The sequence below is a fragment of the Anomaloglossus baeobatrachus genome, chromosome 5 (assembly GCF_048569485.1).
Source record: "Anomaloglossus baeobatrachus isolate aAnoBae1 chromosome 5, aAnoBae1.hap1, whole genome shotgun sequence".
Lineage (NCBI taxonomy): Eukaryota > Metazoa > Chordata > Amphibia > Anura > Aromobatidae > Anomaloglossus > Anomaloglossus baeobatrachus.
In genome coordinates this window covers 424905161-424924712 of record NC_134357.1, presented here as the reverse complement: position 1 = coordinate 424924712, position 19552 = coordinate 424905161, and the positions used below count along the sequence as shown (strand labels likewise).

At 51.2% G+C, this 19552-nt stretch overlaps 2 protein-coding genes across 2 annotated transcripts in view; one reads left to right on the top strand and one right to left on the bottom strand.

Annotated features, from left to right (window-relative positions):
• The window catches only part of LIMD2 (LIM domain containing 2), a 72028-nt gene extending 69753 nt beyond the window's left edge, over positions 1–2275 (bottom strand). The window contains exon 1 of the mRNA XM_075350333.1: positions 2179–2275. The gene's annotated coding sequence lies outside the window, so the exon portion shown is untranslated. The remainder of the gene's footprint in view (positions 1–2178) is intronic.
• A 22-nt stretch (positions 2276–2297) lies between these two features.
• RNF113A (ring finger protein 113A) overlaps positions 2298–19552 on the top strand; it is a 71982-nt gene continuing 54727 nt past the window's right edge. The window contains exons 1-6 of the mRNA XM_075350329.1: positions 2298–2465; positions 6753–6835; positions 7811–7915; positions 9018–9125; positions 10811–10920; positions 11812–11918. Of these exons, the coding sequence (XP_075206444.1) occupies positions 2351–2465; positions 6753–6835; positions 7811–7915; positions 9018–9125; positions 10811–10920; positions 11812–11918 (628 nt within the window). The 5' untranslated portion in view covers positions 2298–2350. The remainder of the gene's footprint in view (positions 2466–6752; positions 6836–7810; positions 7916–9017; positions 9126–10810; positions 10921–11811; positions 11919–19552) is intronic.

Here is a 19552-nt window from a genome sequence, read left to right as displayed (position 1 = left end):
CCCGCGAGAGTGGCACTGGGCATGCACAAAACTTCAGGAGGACAGTTACATGAGGAAGGTGTCCTCATGTATGGAAATGAGCAATGGGGGACGGCGTACAACGGCAGGAGGGGGAATAACGGACGCCAGGCAGCCCACCCCCGTGACCATAAACAGATTTGCATACAAAAAGGTAAGACTTCATAAAGTATTTTTTTAGGTCTCAAAGGGGGCACAATAGCAACAGGAACCTTTCCAGAATGCAGCCCAGGAGCTGCAGAGGGGAATCTTTTATTTTTTTTGCTAAATTTCTGGTGACAGGTTCCCTTTAAAGGGAACCTATCAGGTGCAATCTGCACTCAGAGCCAGGAGCAGTTGTGGGTGTATATTGCTAATCCCTCCCTAACTGTCCCTGTATACACTAGCATAGATAAAGGCATCTATAGAAAAAGTATTTTTAAAGAGCTTATATCTTATGCTAATTAGCGCGGGGACTAGTCCCAAGGGCGTTACTTCACTTGGCTAGTCGGCTCACATAGCGTGTTAGTACTCACACAGGGGCGTAATAACATGCTAACATGCTATGCGAGCCGACTAGCCAAGTGAAGTAACGCCCTTCGGACTAGTCCCCGTGCTCATTAGCATAAGATATAAGATCTTTAAAAATATTTGTTCTTGATCTCTTTATCTATGCTAGTGTATACAGGGACGGTTAGGCAGGGATTAGCAATATGTACCCAGAACTGCTCCTGGCTCTGAGTGCATATTGCACCTGACAGGTTCACTTTAAAGGGAACCTGTCACCAGATTTGGGGCCTATAAGCTGCGGCCACCACCAGCGGGATCTTATGTACACATTCTAACATGCTGCATACCTCCCAACCGTCCCGGATACAGCGGGACTTTCACGCTTTACGTTGTTTGTCCCGTTGCCACGGGCGGGACGGCCGGCTCCCGGGCTCCGCCCACCCACTCTCTCTCCGCCTCCCTGCTTTTCCCTCCTACCATCCTAGTAGACGTGGCATAGAGAGGAGCGCTGCCTGTGCTGCTGCTGGTACAGTAAACTAATCTCCCCAGCGCTGATTTCCCTCCCTCCCCCCTCACCCCCGGCCGGAGCCTGTCTGTGCGGTCGGCCGGCCGCCTGTCTGTGCGGTCGGCCCGCCACCTGTCTGTGCGGGCGCCCCCCTGCCGCCTGTCTGTGCGGGCGCCACCCGCCGCCTGTCTGTGCGGGCGCCCCCCGCCGCCTGTCTGTGCGGGCGCCCCCCTGCCGCCTGTCTGTGCGGGCGCCCCCCCGCCGCCTGTCTGTGCGGGCGCCCCCCCGCCGCCTGTCTGTGCGGGCGGCCCGCCGCCTGTCTGTGAAGGCGGCCGGCCGCCTGTCTGTGAAGGCGACCGGCCGCCTCACTGTGCGGGCGACCGGCCGCCTCACTGTGGCTGCCTGCGTGTCCGTGCTGGAGGCCCGCCGGCTGCCTGCGTGTCCGTGCTGGAGGCCCGCCGGCTGCCTGCGTGTCCGTGCTGGAGGCCCGCCGGCTGCCTGCGTGTCTGTGCTGGAGGCCCGCCGGCTGCCTGCGTGTCCGTGCTGGAGGCCCGCCGGCTGCCTGCGTGTCCGTGCTGGAGGCCTGCCGGCTGCCTGCGTGTTTGTGCTGAATGGGTGTGGATGGGGAGTGGATATGGGCGTGACTGTGAAATGGGTGTGGTTAGGGGGCGTGGCCTAAAAATTTGCCGCGGCGCGCTACGCGCGCCGCAAACTTTGTCCCTCTTTTCCTTCTTTAAAAGTTGGGAGGTATGCAGATCCACTGTGGATATAGAGGGTTCCCCGTGGAGAGGATCACACGGATAAATGAGTCTGTAACCTGTGATAGCAGCCTCATAGCAGCCACACACGTGTGGGGGGCACGCCTCTGCCCACCTGAAATGTGCAATATTGGAGTGTCCAGTGCTCCTAGGGGTACAAGGCCTGAGACGGGGTCAGGACAGGACTGTGTAAAATATATATATATATATATATATATATATATATATATATATATAAATAAATAATAAAAAAAATACAATGTGTGTAATCATTTCTATATCTCTGAAACACTAAAAACATTAGAGAAGTTTACAGGTTATTAAAAATAAGATCTATATATCTAAATTGTTAATGAAAAATGACTTCTGTAGATAGATAGACAATTCCACATAACGCCATTAATCTACCTGTGCTTGTCCATGCTGGCTGCTTTCAGGCGGTTGCAGTACTACCAAGCGTCCTGTAGGTGTCACCCTTCACTTTCCAACCGTCTCTTGTGACTGTTTAGCGCCTGCTCTATGGTTCAGTGACGTCATCACATGCACGACTAACGTGCCAGACGTGGCTACAAACGTAAACATGGCTGACCCGGGCTCCTCGGTGACGGAGGGCTCTAAGACCCCGGTGTGCAGCTTTGTGTTTAAGAAAACGAGCAGAAAATTCTCCGGGCGGAAGCGGAGAGACGAGGATAAAGGTGAGGGCGAATGGCTGGAAGCATGCGCAGTGTCATCAGGGTAACTGCAGGGGGCGCTGGTCTTAAAGGGCCCCACTCTATAATTACAGAGATGTTCTTCGCTTGTAGGTCAGTCCGGCTGGAGCCTGCGTGACGCCCACTGTAGCTCACCAGGAGGTGGTCACCCAGCTGTTCTAGCGCTCTGAATGCCAGACTCCTCTCCAGTCCTCATATTGCTCAATAAAGGCTCAGACCTAAGACTTCTTACAGCATAGATCTTTGCCCTGTCTGCTACAATCTCGGGAAACCCTTTTACAGGTGCAGTTTCACTTGCACATTGCTTCTGATGTGAGAGCATGGGAAACGATATGCTAAAGACCCTCTGCTGTGGGTGTCAGCCAAGGGTCATGCAACTGTGATGTGATCTTGTGATCAGATCACAGCTGCGGAGAGGAGGGAGCACTTTCTCCCCATCTCCTCCGCTACCTGTCTCTGCGTACATCGCAGTCGGATGACATCCGATTGCAGTGTGATGTTTCACACACTCTCATAGACTTGTATGGGTGCGTGTGAGCCGAGACTTATTGCCAAACACAGCATGCTGCGATTCATTTCTCATGTTGCTATGGCATGAGAAATCAATCGCAGATGGACCGTGCCCCATAGTTTTGCACTAGAGTGAGAGCAATCTGATATTTAATCGGATTGCAGTCGTCCGTGCAAAACGCAAGTGGAACCGAACCTTTAGGCCGGGGCCACACGGGGGACTACTGCGATCCACGGATGACACTCGGCTCAGGCTAGCAGCACAGCAGGAGCCGAGTGTCACTGTGGCTGAGGTTCAATCATGCGATTGGACTTCAGCTGAGGAGGGGCGGGCCAGCTCTGTAGAGGAGAGGGAGGGATTTATCTCCCTCTCTCCTCCGTAGCCGGCTGTTGCTATTCTCGCCCTGCACTTGCATTACCCCGGTGAGTGCAGTGCGATTTCCCCTCCTCTCTCTCGCCCCATACACTTGAGTGGGTGTGAGAGAAAAAAGGAACTCATTAGTCGCAGCATGCTGCAATTGTTTCCTTGGTCCGATTGGGGCCGAGAAAATAATCGCTCATGGGTGCTGACACATAGGCTAATATTGGTCTGAGTGGAATGCGATGTTTTATCACATTCCACTCTCACCGATTTTCATACCGTGTGTTTTAGGCCTTAGGCTGAGCACAGACGGAAAGTAAAACGGAGCTAGTATAATGCGATAAAAAAAAAATGTCATTCCACCTGTACTCATGTTACTCTATGGGGCCGCTGCCATGAGATGAGTGATATTTTTTTTTCCCTCAGCCCTAATCAGACCTAGAAAACAATCGCAGCATGCTGCTGGTGGAATCCGATTCGTTTTCACTTGCACCCATACAAGTCTATGGGTGCGAGAGAAACATTGCACTGCACTCACATTACACCAGTGTAATGTGAGTGCAGTGCAAGAATCGCATCAGCTGATAATGGAGGCGATAGTGAGATTATTCCTTCCCTCTCCGACGAAGCGCCTGCCCTGCGCTGCGATCGCAGGATCGCAACACAGTGGCTTGACAGTCGCATGATACTCCGCTTACACTCAGTAGAGCAGGAGCCAAGTGTCATGCGATTCACTCGCATTAATGACCGTGTGGCTGCAGCCTTAGCGTTATCTGTGCGCCATCAGACACGGCATCGGATCGCGCTCGGGCCAATGTTAGCCCATGGGGCTGAGCACATGTCCGATTGTTTCCCTCATATAAGAAAGTGGCAGAACTTCTCATAGTGTAATGAAGGGTCTGTACCAAGCATAAACGTTATCGCCAATCAGTTAGAAAGGGGATAACTTACTAATCACTGAGGATTTGACAGCTGGGACCCTTCCAATTGCAAGAACAGCACTGATTGAATAGAGCAGAAAGACCTTCACTACATTTATTTTCTATGGGACTGATAGATATAGCACAATCTCTGCAATCCAATGGAAAATGAATGGATCAGAAGTGTTCACTCTTAACCTGCACTCTGTTCAGAGGGGCTGTACTCACCATTGGTGGGGTCCCAGCCATGTGTAAGTTACATCCTATCCCACGCTTAGGAGATCATTGTAAATCTTTGAAGGCTGAAGAGCCCATGGCTCTGTTAGTGCCATCATGTATATACTGCATGGGGGATGATGTGGTCACAGAGATATGTCTGCGCCATCCACAGCTGACCCTCCGCAGCAGCAGTTGGAATTGGCGATAACTCCGGTCCTGGCCGTTTATCTGCTCAGTTGCCATAGTACGTAGTGACTATTCAATCTGAGCGGTTTAGGTTAAAAGAGAAGGGCTTCCCGTTGCTCAATGTCCAAGTGTCACAATCATGGGGGTGGTGATGGGTTTCATTAAAGAGGTTGTCCACTACTGTTACATTGATGCCCTATCCTTAGAATAGGTCATCACTGTGTGATCGGCGGGGTCCGACACTCAGCACCCCCACCGATCAGCTGATGGCGGTATCAGGTGGCCGGAAATGCTCAGCTCCGAAGCTGCCCTGTCAACTGATAACGGCCACTGATAGCTCCCATTCATTGAGCTGATAGAAGCCACTGATAGCTCCCATTCATTGAGCTGATAGAGGCCACTGATAGCTCCCATTCATTGAGCTGATAGAGGCCACTGATGGCGCCCATTCATTGAGCTGATAGAGGCCACTGATGGCGCCCATTCATTGAGCTGATAGAGGCCACTGATGGCGCCCATTCATTGAGCTGATAGAGGCCACTGATGGCGCCCATTCATTGAGCTGATAGAGGCCACTGATGGCGCCCATTCATTGAGCTGATAGAGGCCACTGATGGCGCCCATTCATTGAGCTGATAGAGGCCACTGATGGCGCCCATTCATTGAGCTGATAGAGGCCACTGATGGCGCCCATTCATTGAGCTGATAGAGGCCACTGATGGCGCCCATTCATTGAGCTGATAGAGGCCACTGATGGCGCCCATTCATTGAGCTGATAGAGGCCACTGATGGCGCCCATTCATTGAGCTGATAGAGGCCACTGATGGCGCCCATTCATTGAGGTGATAGGCTACTTTCACACATCCGGATTTTTGCTCTGCGGCACAATACGGCGTTCTGCAGAAAAACCGCAACCGGCTTTTGTAACGCCGGTTGCGTTTTTTTTTTGCATAGACTTACATTAGTGCCGTATTGTGCCGCAGGGGCTTGCGTTCGGTCCGGTTTTTGCTGCATGCGGCAGATTTAGCCGATGCCGCGGCCGGATCGAACGTTCTCTGCAACGTTTTTTGCTCCGGCAAAAAACACCGCATCCGGTCGCTGCGGCGCATTTTTCAATGCATACCTATGGAGGCCGGATGCGGCGCGATGCGGAAAAAAACGCATCCGGTCGCCGCATGCGGTTTTTTCCACTGCGCATGCTCAGTAGCATGCCGCAACCGGAAAAAAACGGACGGGCCGCATGTAAAAACTTATGCAACGGATGCGGTGTTTTCGCCGCATCCGTTGCATAGTTTTCACAGCCGGATTGAGCCGCAGTGCTCAAACCGGATGTGTGAAAGTAGCCATAGAGGCCATTGATAGCGCCCATTCATTGAGCTGATAGAGGCCACTGATAGCGCCCATTCATTGAGCTGATAGAGGCCACTGATAGCGCCCATTCATTGAGCTGATAGAGGCCACTGATAGCGCCCATTCATTGATTTGAATGGGAGGCGGATATACAGTACCTGGATTTTCGGCCACCTGCTGCTGCCACCTGCACCAAGAAAAGCAGAGGTGCGGGATGTCAGACCCCGGCCGATCAGATATTGATGGCCTATCCTAAGGATAGGGCATCAATGGAAAAGTAGTGGACAATCTCTTTAAAGCACTCTGCGTCAGCCACCTATGCATGGGTTGTAGGCTCTGTCTGAAGCAGAATAGGTTTTTTTTTTATCATCGGTCTACAAAAGAAATAAATGTTAATAAAGAGAATTAAAACTGCAGCTCGTTCTGCAAAAATGACGCTCTTGCACGGCTCATTAGAGCTGAAAATGGAAATGTTATAGCTCCTAAAATGTGTGCAAAATAATTTTTCCAAAAATTCCTTTTATTTAAAAGAAAAAAAAATGCTTAAATGTTTTGGAAATACTATATCTACTACCCAAAAACAAGCACTTCAATGGTTATGGTTATGAAAAAGTTTTTATGTTCTAAATGGGGGGGAAAAAACAAGAAAAAAAAAATCACTGTCATCAAGGAGTTAAATAGCTTGAGTCCACCCGGTATCTGACTATTTTACCAATGTCTCCGCAGAGAGCAGCGAAGAACAAGAGGAGGAGGAAGCGGCTGTGATCAAAAGGAAGAAGCGGGAGACCCTCAACCCCATGGTGCAGAAGGTAGTAGGGACCTTCCTAAAATATGAGGTTTATAAAGGGGGAGAGAAATGTTCTAGCAACTTCTGGGACAAATTCCTTGATGAGATTGAATCTGCAGTTGTTCGGGTGAAAAGTTCTCGGGGTGACAAGTTTCTGGCCTTTTTCAGTCTTATCATGTCTTGTCATGTCACCATTAAATTCCAGCCAGTTGTGGACATTTACATGAATGGTGAAATAGAGCCACACGGGTTTCCCCTGATAAGGAAGACTAAAGGCCGCTTTACACGCTCCGATATATCTAACGAGATGTCGTCGGGGTCACGTCGTTAGTGACGCACATCCGACCTCGTTTGATATATCGTAGCGTGTAACACAAATGAGCGACTGTGATCGAGCAAAAATACTCACCTTATCGTTGCTCGTTGACATGTCGCTCATTTTCAAAAAAATCGAACGTCCTTCTGTGCTGCGGTTGTTCATCGTTCCCGAGGCACCACACATCGGTCCGTGTGACACCCCGGGAACGACGAACACAGCTTACCTGCGTCCCGCCGGCAATGTGGAAGGAAGGAGGTGGGCGGGATGTTTACGGCCCCCTCATCTCCGCCCCTCCGCTTCTATTGGGCGGCCGCTGTGTGACGTCGCTGTGACACCGCACGAACCGCCCCCTTAGAAAGGAGGCGGTTCGCCGGCCAAAGCGATGTCGCAGGGCAGGTAAGTGCGTGTGACGGGGCTAAGCGAGGTTGTGCGCCACGGGCAGCGATTTGCCTGTGTCGCACAACAGACGGGGGCGAGTACAATCACTTGCGATCTCACTAGCGAGATCGTAGCGTGTAAAGCCCGCTTTAGGCCAGTAAGTGGAATCATGGGGATCTATCTTGATCAGCTGCACATCTGCCACATCAAGCCAAGATTATGTCATCATACTGGACACCGCTCTTGGGCATCCTAGTTTTCTCGGTCTGAAGAAGTAATTAGATATCTTTTCTTTCCCAGACAAAGCAAAGAGTGAAGGAGGCAGAATATAAAGTGAGCAGCAGCGATGAGGAGGAAAAGCCATCCAGCTCCATAAGTGTGTCTTATAAATCTACTCGGTCAGCGGTAAGATGATCCAATTCCTATCAGAAGTTTGCTCTTTCCTTGTTTCTCACCCAATGGACATCCGGCCACCATCGGAGCTGATTGGTGAGGGCGATCAATAGATCATCAATATCAAAGTAGCTGATAGCGGCTCACGTACTAAACTTCCAGTCATGCACAGTGCGCCTCATGAAGCCAGGACGCGTACACCGCGTACTACACTCTCCTTCTGAGTCGCTCTGACGCAGCTGAAATGAGCGGCACACGTGAGTGATTTTCATTAGCTGGTGGTGATGCTGGCTTCTGGAAATTGTGATTACGCCCACAGGGGCATAAAACAAAGAAAGAGGGACGACTAGTCTGGGGAAATTAACGCCCTTTCAACTAGTCAAGACCCGAATTAGCATAGGGACAGCGGAGTACATTCATATTAGTGAATATCATTATATAAGGCTGCTTAGGAAGGGAATTTGGGCATACAGGGATCAATGCTTCTGGGTTGGAGGGCATAGGGGACCTGATAGGTTCCCTTTAAGTGCCTGCAGTTGCCACTAGGGGGAGTTTAGCTGCTTTTGTGCATTTGGATGTAAAGCTAACCTTTCAGCCTATTTTTCCATATGGAAGTAGTGGTATGGCTGTATAGGAGCTTGTCCCCCAATGAAAATGCCTTTTTTGTAGATACCCAATGTACCAGTCACAAGCAATCGAGTGAGCCATATACAAACCAAACTAGAAGCACATTAGAGGTGGGCACTAGCCCCAGGGTACGTTCACTAAGTGAATGCTGTATATAAAGAGCTTACTGGTGGTGGCCGCAGCTTTTAGGGGAAAAACCTGGTGACTGGTTCCCTTTTTAAAGGGGTTGACCAATATCAGAAAAACATGGAGGTGTTATGTCAGGACCAGATCCACCCCTGACCATGGGTTGTGTCTGTTGGTATTGAGGCTTAGCCCCATTTACATGAAAGCTGCAATAGCATTCACAACCCATGGTTCAAGGTGGATCTGTTTCTGAAAGAAAGAAGCCAAGATTTTCTATTTCTATTCAACCTCGTTATCTGTGTGAAGGGAAGCAGAGGATGGAACCTGTTTATTTATACTTCTCTCCGTGGTGCCTTTTCAGAAACCTGTAGGTCCAGATGACATGGGAGCAACAGCCACGTATGAGCTGGACACCGAGAAAGACAAGGATGCACAGGCAATATTTGAAAGGAGCCAAAAAGTCCAGGAGGTAAGTAGAAACACGACGTGGCAGTTGGCAAAGACTAAGTAAGATCCGCTTGCCTGCCCTTTACCAGCATGCACAACCAGCTCTACACGCCCAGCAATGTGCGAAGGGAGCCCTTACATAGATTCAGGTGCCAGCAGGACATCGTAAATGGTCACTTTGGTTTCTATAAATGTAGGTTCATCTGATCACCAATTCAATGGCTAAAAAAATGGTGTGACCTACTTCATTTATTCAAAATGCTGTTCTCCGGCCCCCCCCACCAAAAAAAAAAAAAAAACACTCCAAAATGCCGGCCGCAACTTGTCACCTTTCTAACTTGCTGTTTATCATCTGTTGTGAAGTGAAATCGATGTCTATTGCATAAACCTGGAGATGGATTAAAGGAAATGGGGAGGGGGTTGGTCTCTCCTCTCTGCTCCTGCTCTACTGTCTGTCGCACTGCATATATGAGCAAAGCCCCCATCACACACAGTGAGATCGCTGAAACGTCACAGGTTTTGTGACGTATCAGTGACCTCGCGAGCGATATCGCTGTGTGTGACAAGCAGCAGCGAGCGGGCCCCTGCTGCAAGGTTGCTGGTCGTGACAAAATGATCAGGAGCATTTTTTGCTCGTTGGTCTCCCGCTGTGTAGCACGCATTGACGTATTTGATGACGGGAGACCAACGAGCGCCCAGCGTCGGACTGGCTACCGGAGGAATCTGCAGTAATGCCAGGCCTGGATTCAGTTACCTGCATTGCACTCCGGAGCTCTCACCTGAGCTCCAGAGTGCAGCCTAGACTGCACTGCGAGCGCCAAGTGATTGATTCCCCGGCGATTGCGGTTCAGTTCATGACAGCTGCAGACATCCCGGGCTGATCTCCGGTGCTCTCACCTGAACTCCGGATTGCAGCCTGGCATGTCCGCAGCTATTATGAACTGAACCGCAATCGCCGGGGAATCAATCACTCGGCGCTCGCAGTGCAGTCCTGCAAACTCTGAGATCAGTCCAGGCTGCAGCTGAGAGCTCCGGAGTGCAATGCAGGTAACTGAATCCAGGCCTGGCATTACAGGAAATTCCTCCGGTAGACAGCAGGGAGCAGTCGTTACACGGGTCGCTGATCTCTGATCACTGTGGAGATCTGCCTGATTGACAGCTCATTAGCGACCATGTAGCGACGTTCCAGCGATCCTTTCCAGGTCGGATCGCTGGTGTGTCGCTACGTGTAATGGGACCCTAAGACAGGCGGGCTGGCCGTACAGGCAAGTCATCAAGCAATGAGAAAAGTGAGTGAGAAGAAGCTCCAGCACCTATAGTGCTAGCAAAAGGTTGAAGAAGCAAAACCGCCTACTACAAAGTAGTGGAGGACAGGTTACAGAACATGTGCCTCTGGACATTTTAGTCTGGTTTGTTCGGCTCTGCCACCGGCATCTTTTCTGTATCATTTCCATCATAGTGCTGAGCAGCTTCCTAGCCCGGACAATGAGCATGCTACTACTTTATCCTCTTGGAAGTTTCTGAACACTGAAGAAGTTAAGAGAGATGGTGAAAGCCTTAACATGTGCACAGCATGTCGCCTTCACATTACTGTGCACTATGTTCATTTTTGCGACGGTTTTGCTTAGTTAAACTTATATATTCAGTGAACATTTTGGCTGGTTGATCACGTCATATGATGTTTTGTATTCTTCGTTCTACACTTAGGAACTGAAGGGTAAGGAAGATGACAAGATCTATCGTGGTCTGCACAATTACCAGAAATTCATCAAACCTAAAGACACCTCCTTGGGGAACGCATCGTCCGGCATGGTCAGGTATTGATGTTCAGGTTTATTTTTTTTTTATAGTGTAAACCATAGGACTAAAGTATGGGGGCAAGTTTAAGTGGCATGCTTGTTTTAAAGGTCCATAGCAAAAGCCATTATAAGGGATTCTAAATGTCGTCTTTTAATGCTCTTTGTGTAAGTTCTAGACCACCCTGCAATCTAGCAGCGTTGCAGTAGATTCACAGTCCTTACAAGCTCTTTTCAATGGAGTCTTGTAAGCACTGATGTAGAGCTCGCCGGATAACCCGAGCACATGATATGGATAGCTTTAGTGTCCCTGTGCGTCTCCGATAGTGCTGCAGGATTGGAGAGTGCACATTTAGGACCAACGGTGCAAATATAATGCCAGTCTGAAGTGTCCTCTTCCAGTGTGCACGAGCGTGTGTTGCATGCAGATTTAACCTCTAGGGACACGTACACACATTGAGTATTTGTGGGTTTTTACCTCAGTATTTGTAGCCAAAACCAGGAGTGGGTAAAAATGCAGAAGTGGTGACGTGTTTCTATTGTACTTTCCTCTGATTGTGCCACTCCTGGTTTGGGCTACAAATTCTGAGGTAAAAAATGTCCCCAAATACACAATGTGAACACGTGGCTAAAGTTTCTAGTTATTTATTGAAAAGCTGTGTGACAAAAGAAAATGGGAAAAGGTTATGTGCTGACAAACATTTTCTGGAGAGTAAAGGAGGAATAATACTGCCTTTGGAGGCTGCATATAGAACAGCGATTCTTGATTATTCTTATGTATGAAAGGTTAAGTCAACGTGACGTTTGTCACACGGATGTGCAGAAGATGTCTCCTTCTTAATTAAATTGGGGGGGGAGTGAAATCCACAGCCAATATGCATTCATTGTAACTTGATGTGCATTGTATCACAGGAAAGGTCCAATCAGGGCCCCAGAGCATCTAAGAGCCACCGTGCGGTGGGACTACCAACCAGATATTTGCAAAGATTACAAGGAAACTGGATTTTGTGGCTTTGGAGGTGAGTTAAGGCAGATTATGGACATTTTGTCTGTCACCAATTTACGATTGTGAATATTTCTAATAATATTAATTGGTGTACTACTGTGCTAAATATTCCATTTGATACAAAGAAAAAACTGATTACCTGTTATGTTGTAATCACCAGAGTGTGTGAGACAAATATATATATATATATACTAGAAGGTGGCCCGATTCTACGCATCGGGTATTCTAGAATTTACGTATTGTGTAGTTAATGTATGATTTTTGTTATATATTTAGATGTTGTTGTGTGTAGTTGCCAAGTGTTTGTGTAGGGCGCTGTACATGTTCTGGGTGTTGTCTGGGTGTGGCGGGGGGTGAGAGCGGTGTTGTTTGTGTGTTGCGTTGTTTGTGGAGCGCTGTGTGTCTGTAGCGCTGTGTGTGTGGTGCTGTGTGTGTTGCGCGGTGGGTGTGGGGTGCATGTGTGTGTTTTGGGGGGAGGTATGTTTTGTGCAGTGTGTGTGTTGCGCGGTATGTGCGTATATTTGTGTGTGCCGCGGTGTTTGTGTGTTGGGTGTTGTATGTGTGCAGCATTGTCTGTGTGTGTGTGTGTGTGGGTGTGTGTGTGTAGGGCGGTGTTTGTGGTTCCCAGTGTGTGTGTGGTGTGTTGTGCGGTGCGTGTGTGGCGGTGTGTGTGTGTTTTTGGGGGGAGGTGCGCACCCCCACCGTGCTCCATCCCCCATGCTGCACCCCCCCCATCGTGCTCCATCCACCATGCTACGCACCCCCCATCGTGCTCCATCCACCATGCTACGCACCCCCCATCGTGCTCCATCCCCCATGCTGCACCCCCCCCCCCATGCTACGCACCCCCCATCGTGCTCCATCCACCATGCTACGCACCCCCCATCGTGCTCCATCTCCCATGCTGCACACCCCCCATCGTGTTTCATGCCCCCATTCTGGGCACCCCCTATCGTGGTCCACCCCCCCCATGCTGCACCCCCCCATGCTGCACCCCCCATCGTGCTTCATCCCCCATGCTGCACCCCCCATCGTGCTTCATCCCCCATGCTGCACCCCCCATCGTGCTCCATCCCCCATGCTGCGAACCCCTCAGAGAGGAGTATAATGGGGGGAGTATAATGGGGGTAGTAGTCTTGGGGGGTGGTGTACAGGTGGCCAACGTGTGCGGGGGGCGTGGCCGAGCGGGCATAGTGTGAGGGGGGCGTGGCCGAATGTGCGGGGGCGTGGCAAGCGGGCATCGCATGTGCGGGGGGCGTGGCCTAGCGGGCATCGCATGCGGGGGTCGTGGCCTAGCGGGCATCGCGTGTGGGGGCGTGGCCTAGCAGGCATCGCGTGTGGGGGCGGGGCCTAGCGGGCATCACGTGCGGGGGGCGTGGCCTAGCGGGCATCGCGTGCGGGGGCGTGGCCTAGCGGACATCGCGTGCGGGGGGCGTGGCCTAGCGGGCATCGCGTGCGGGGGCGTGGCCTAGCGGGCATCGCGTGCGGGGGCGTGGCCTAGCGGGCATCGCGTGCGGGGGGCGGGCCTGGCCAAACAGTTAATCCATGCGGGGGGCGGGGCCAGGCCGAGCGGCCAATCCGTGGGGGGGGCGGGGCCAGGCCGAGCCCAGCGGCCAATCCAACGGTTGTCACTGTAAGGACACAATTTTGGAGCAAGACAGACAGACAGAATAAGGCAATTATATATATATATAGATAATATATATATTGTGAGGTAGCGACCACCAATGTGGTAAATGGTCGCTATATGTCGCAGTGGAGAAGGTACCTGCGATATTAAACTGAAGAGGTTGCTATGGGACTTGTAGTTCCACAAAGGCTTCTTTCTGCATATAAGGGTCAGGTTCCCTTTAATAATCCCAGTGTGCTGTGCAGGTCTGGAGAATCACAGACCTCCACCTGTGGGTGTGCCCAGTCTGATTTAGGAGACTGTCAGTGAGTGTGAAGCAGTGTGTGGAGCAGCCCTGCATGAGGAGCAGCCTCAGGCAGGTAAAGAGGCTGCTATTCTCAGAGAGGTTGGAGCCTCTGGAAGGAACCTGCCTAGGGAAGCGTGGGTTGCCTTCAACCATCTGGAACTGAGTGTGTGGAGGCTGAGGGAGCTCCACTATGACACTCGTAGTGTCCAAACCTGAGCGGGCTGTCCGCTATAAAGACTGACCAGAAATCCGTGTCTCCTGTGGAGACAGCCACACCTTCACTATGGACATTTAAATGGACTTGAAGCCCACGGTATGTGAAGGTGTTTAGTTTACCTTTTCCTTTAAGCCAGGAGAGGCTTCATTGTGCTTTGGAAATGCAGTTTATGTTGGTTACTAATAAACTGCTGCATCTTTGAGAAAGACGTTGCCTGTGTATGCCTAAGCTACCCTGCATCGCTGCAAGTGAGTGGAACCCCCCAGGTTGCGGGGTGCAACCTTACAATATATAATATATATTTTTGTCACTGATGTTTATAAACTCATTAACATCCTAAAAGAAGGGAATTTTGTTACTTACCGTAAATTCCTTTTCTTCTAGCTCTTATTGGGAGACCCAGACGATTGGGTGTATAGCACTGCCTCCGGAGGCCACACAAAGCAATTACACTTAAAAGTGTAAGGCCCCTCCCCTTCTGGCTATACACCCCCAGTGGGATCACTGGCTCACCAGTTTTAGTGCAAAAGCAAGAAGGAGGAAAGCCAATAACTGGTTTAAACAAATTTACTCCGAGTAACATCGGAGAACTGAAAACCGTTCAACATGAACAACATGTGTACCCGCAAACAAACCAAAAATCCCGAAGGACAACAGGGCGGGTGCTGGGTCTCCCAATAAGAGCTAGAAGAAAAGGAATTTACGGTAAGTAACAAAATTCCCTTCTTCTTCGGCGCTCTATTGGGAGACCCAGACGATTGGGACGTCCAAAAGCTGTCCCTGGGTGGGTAAAGAAATACCTCATGTTAGAGCTGCAAAGACAGCCCTCCCCTACGGGGAGGCAACTGCCGCCTGCAGGACTCTTCTACCTAGGCTGGCGTCCGCCGAAGCATAGGTATGCACCTGATAATGTTTGGTGAAAGTGTGCAGACTCGACCAGGTAGCTGCCTGGCACACCTGTTGAGCCGTAGCCTGGTGTCGCAATGCCCAGGACGCACCCACGGCTCTGGTAGAATGGGCCTTCAGCCCTGATGGAACCGGAAGCCCCGCAGAACGGTAGGCTTCAAGAATTGGTTCTTTGATCCATCGAGCCAGGGTGGCCTTAGAAGCCTGCGACCCTTTGCGCTTACCAGCGACAAGGACAAAGAGTGCATCCGAACGGCGCAGGGGCGCCGTGCGGGAAATGTAGATTCTGAGTGCTCTCACCAGATCTAACAAATGTAAGTCCTTCTCATACCGATGAACTGCATGAGGACAAAACGAAGGCAAAGAGATATCCTGATTAAGATGAAAAGAGGATACCACCTTCGGGAGAAACTCCTGAATGGGGCGCAGCACTACCTTGTCCTGGTGGAAGACCAGGAAGGGAGCCTTGGAAGACAGCGCTGCTAGCTCAGACACTCTCCGGAGAGATGTGATCGCTACCAGAAAAGCCACTTTCTGTGATAGTCTAGAAAGTGAAACCTCCTTCAGAGGCTCGAAGGGCGGCTTCTGGAGGGCAACTAGTACCCTGTTCAGATCCCATGGATCTAACGGCCGCTTGTACGGGGGAACGATATGGCAAACCCCCTGTAGGAACGTGCGCACCTTAGAAAGTCGTGCTAGACGCTTCTGAAAAAAGACGGATAGCGCCGAGACTTGTCCTTTCAGGGAGCCGAGCGACAACCCTTTTTCTAACCCAGATTGCAGGAAAGAAAGAAGGGTAGGTAATGCAAATGGCCAGGGAGACACTCCCTGAGCAGAGCACCAGGATAAGAATATCCTCCACGTTCTGTGGTAGATCTTAGCAGACGTGGGCTTCCTAGCCTGTCTCATGGTGGCAACGACCCCTTGGGATAATCCTGAAGACGCTAGGATCCAGGATTCAATGGCCACACAGTCAGGTTCAGGGCCGCAGAATTCCGATGGAAAAACGGCCCCTGGGACAGTAAGTCTGGTCGGTCTGGAAGTGCCCACGGTTGGCCGACCGTGAGATGCCACAGATCCGGATACCACGCCCTCCTTGGCCAGTCTGGGGCGACGAGTATGACGCGGCTGCAGTCGGATCTGATCTTGCGTAGCACTCTGGGCAAGAGTGCCAGAGGTGGAAACACATAAGGGAGCCGGAACTGCGACCAATCTTGCACTAGGGCGTCTGCTGCTAGGGCTCTTTGATCGCGAGACCGTGCCATGAAGGTTGGGACCTTGTTGTTGTGCCGGGACGCCATCAGGTCGACGTCCGGCCTTCCCCATCGGCGGCAGATTTCCTGAAACACGTCCGGGTGAAGGGACCATTCCCCTGCGTCCATGCCCTGGCGACTGAGGAAGTCTGCTTCCCAGTTTTCTACGCCGGGGATGTGAACTGCGGATATGGTGGAGGCCGTGGCTTCCACCCACATCAGAATCCGCCGGACTTCCTGGAAGGCTTGCCGACTGCGAGTCCCCCCTTGGTGATTGATGTATGCCACCGCTGTGGAGTTGTCCGATTGAATTCGGATCTGCTTCCCTTCCAGCCACTGCTGGAAGGCTAGAAGGGCAAGATACACTGCTCTGATTTCCAGAACATTGATCTGAAGGCTGGACTCCTGCTGAGTCCACGTACCCTGAGCCCTGTGGTGAAGAAACACTGCTCCCCACCCTGACAGACTCGCGTCTGTCGTGACCACCGCCCAGGACGGTGGTAGGAAGGATCTTCCCTGTGATAATGAGGTGGACAGGAGCCACCACTGCAGAGAGTCCTTGGCCGTTTGGGAAAGGGAGACTTTCCTGTCCAGGGATGTCGACCTCCCGTCCCATTGGCGGAGAATGTCCTATTGAAGTGGACGCAGATGAAACTGCGCAAACGGAACCGCCTCTATTGCCGCCACCATCTTCCCGAGGAAGTGCATGAGGCGTCTTAAGGAGTGCGACTGACTTTGAAGGAGAGCCTGCACCCCTGTCTGTAGTGACCGCTGCTTGCTCAGCGGAAGCTTCACTATCGCTGATAGAGTATGAAACTCCATGCCAAGATACGTTAATGATTGGGTCGGTGACAGATTTGACTTTGGGAAGTTGATGATCCACCCGAACGCCTGGAGAGTCTCCAGTGCAAAACTCAGGCTGAGTTGGCATGCCTCCTGAGAGGGTGCCTTGACCAGTAGATCGTCCAAGTAAGGGATCACAGAGTGTCCGTGAGAGTGCAAGACTGCTACCACTGCTGCCATGATCTTGGTGAACACCCGGGGGGCTGTCGCCAGACCAAATGGCAGAGCCACGAACTGAAGGTGTTCGTCTCCTATCACGAAGCGCAGAAAGCGTTGGTGCTCCGTAGCAATCGGCACGTGGAGATAAGCATCTTTGATGTCTATTGATGCTAGGAAATCTCCTTGGGACATTGAGGCAATGACTGAGCGGAGGGATTCCATCCGGAACCGCCTGGCGTTCACATGCTTGTTGAGCAGTTTTAGGTCCAGAACAGGACGGAAGGAGCCGTCCTTTTTTGGAACCACAAAGAGATTGGAGTAAAATCCTCGCCCCCGTTCCAGAGGGGGGACAGGGATCACGACTCCTTCTGCTCTTAGAGAGTCCACCGCCTGCAGCAGTGCATCTGCTCGGTCGGGGTGTGGGGAGGTTCTGAAGAACCGAAGTGGAGGCCGAGAACTGAACTCGATTCTGTACCCGCGAGACAAAATGTCTGTTACCCACCGGTCTTTGACCTGTGACAGCCAAATGTCGCAAAAGCGGGAGAGCCTGCCACCGACCGAGGATGCGGAGGGAGGAGGCCGAAAGTCATGAGGTAGCCGCCTTGGAAGCGGTTCCTCCATTTGCTTTCCTGGGGCGTGAGTGAGCCCGCCAGGAATCTGAGCTCCCTTGTCCTTTTTGAGTCCCTTTGGACGAGGAGAATTGGGGCTTGCCCGAGCCTCGAAAGGACCGAAACCTCGACTGCCACTTTTTCTGTTGAGGTTTACTTGCTCTGGGCTGTGGCAAGGAAGAGTCCTTACCCTTGGACTGTTTTATGATTTCAGCCAATGGCTCACCAAACAGTCTGTCTCTAGATAGTGGCAAGCTGGTTAAGCATTTTTTGGAACCAGCATCTGCTTTCCAGTCCTTTAACCATAAGGCTCTGCGCAAAACCACAGAATTGGCGGCCGCCATAGAGGTACGGCTCGTAGATTCTAGGACAGCATTGATAGCATAGGTCGCAAACGCAGACATTTGCGAAGTTAGGGACGCCACCTGTGGCACTGCTGGATGTATGATAGCATCCACCTGTGCTAAACCAGCTGAAATAGCTTGGAGTGCCCACACGGCCGCGAATGCTGGAGCAAACGACGCGCCGATAGCTTCATAGACAGATTTCAACCAAAGGTCCATCTGTCTGTCGTTGGCATCTTTAAGTGAAGCGCCATCCTCTACTGCGACTATAGATCTAGCCGCAAGCTTGGAAATTGGGGGATCCACCTTTGGGCACTGGGTCCAGCGTTTGGCTACTTCAGAGGGAAAAGGATAACAGGTATCCTTAGAACGTTTAGAGAAACGCTTGTCTGGATGAGCGTCGTGCTTCTGGATTGATTCTCTGAAGTCAGAGTGGTCTAAAAAAGCACTTAATTTACGCTTGGGATACAGGAAATGGAACTTCTCCTGCTGTGCAGCTGCCTCCTCTGCTGAAGGAGCTGGGGGAGAAATATCCAACAGTCTATTAATTGCCGATATAAGGTCATTAACCATGGCGTCACCCTCAGGGGCATCCAGATTGAGAGGGGCCTCAGGATTAGAATCCTGATCACCTTCTTCAGTCTCATCACAGAGAGATTCTTCTCGCTGAGACCCTGAGCAGTGTGATGACGTGGAGGGTCTTTCCCAGCGAGCTCGCTTAGGCTGCCTGGGACTGTCATCTGAGTCAGAGACTTCAGCTTGTGATGCTTGAGACCCCCTTGAAGTACGGATTAGTTCCAACTGAGGGGGACCAGAGAGCATAGCCACAGCAGTGTCCATGGTCTGAGTAACTGGCCTGGCCTGCAAGGTCTCCAGGATTTTTGTCATAGCCTCAGACATTTTATCAGCAAACACTGCAAAGTCTGTCCCCGTCACCGGGGCAGGGTTCACAGGCGTCGCTGCCTGGGCTACCACCACAATAGGCTCTGGCTGACGAAGTGCCACTGGGACTGAACATTGCACACAATGTGAATCATTGGAGCCTGCCGGTAGATCAGCCCCACATGCAGTACAAACAGTGCACACAGCCCGTGCCTTGGCAGCCTTGCGTTTTGCGGATGACATGTTGCTGCCTCCTCAGAGCAGTACAGGGTGTCCAGCCAAGAAGCGACCTACAGTGCAACTATATATATATATATATATATATAATATATATATATATATATATATATAATGGTACCAAGACAAAAGTACACTATATATCACTGAGGCACTAGTGGGGCCAGCACTACTGTGCAGCTTACCGCCCGCTTAGGAGCGGGTGTGTGGTCCAGAAATCCCTCTAGTCTGGGTCTCCCAGAGCCTGCTGCCTTTCCCCAGCCAGAACGCATGTATAATGGC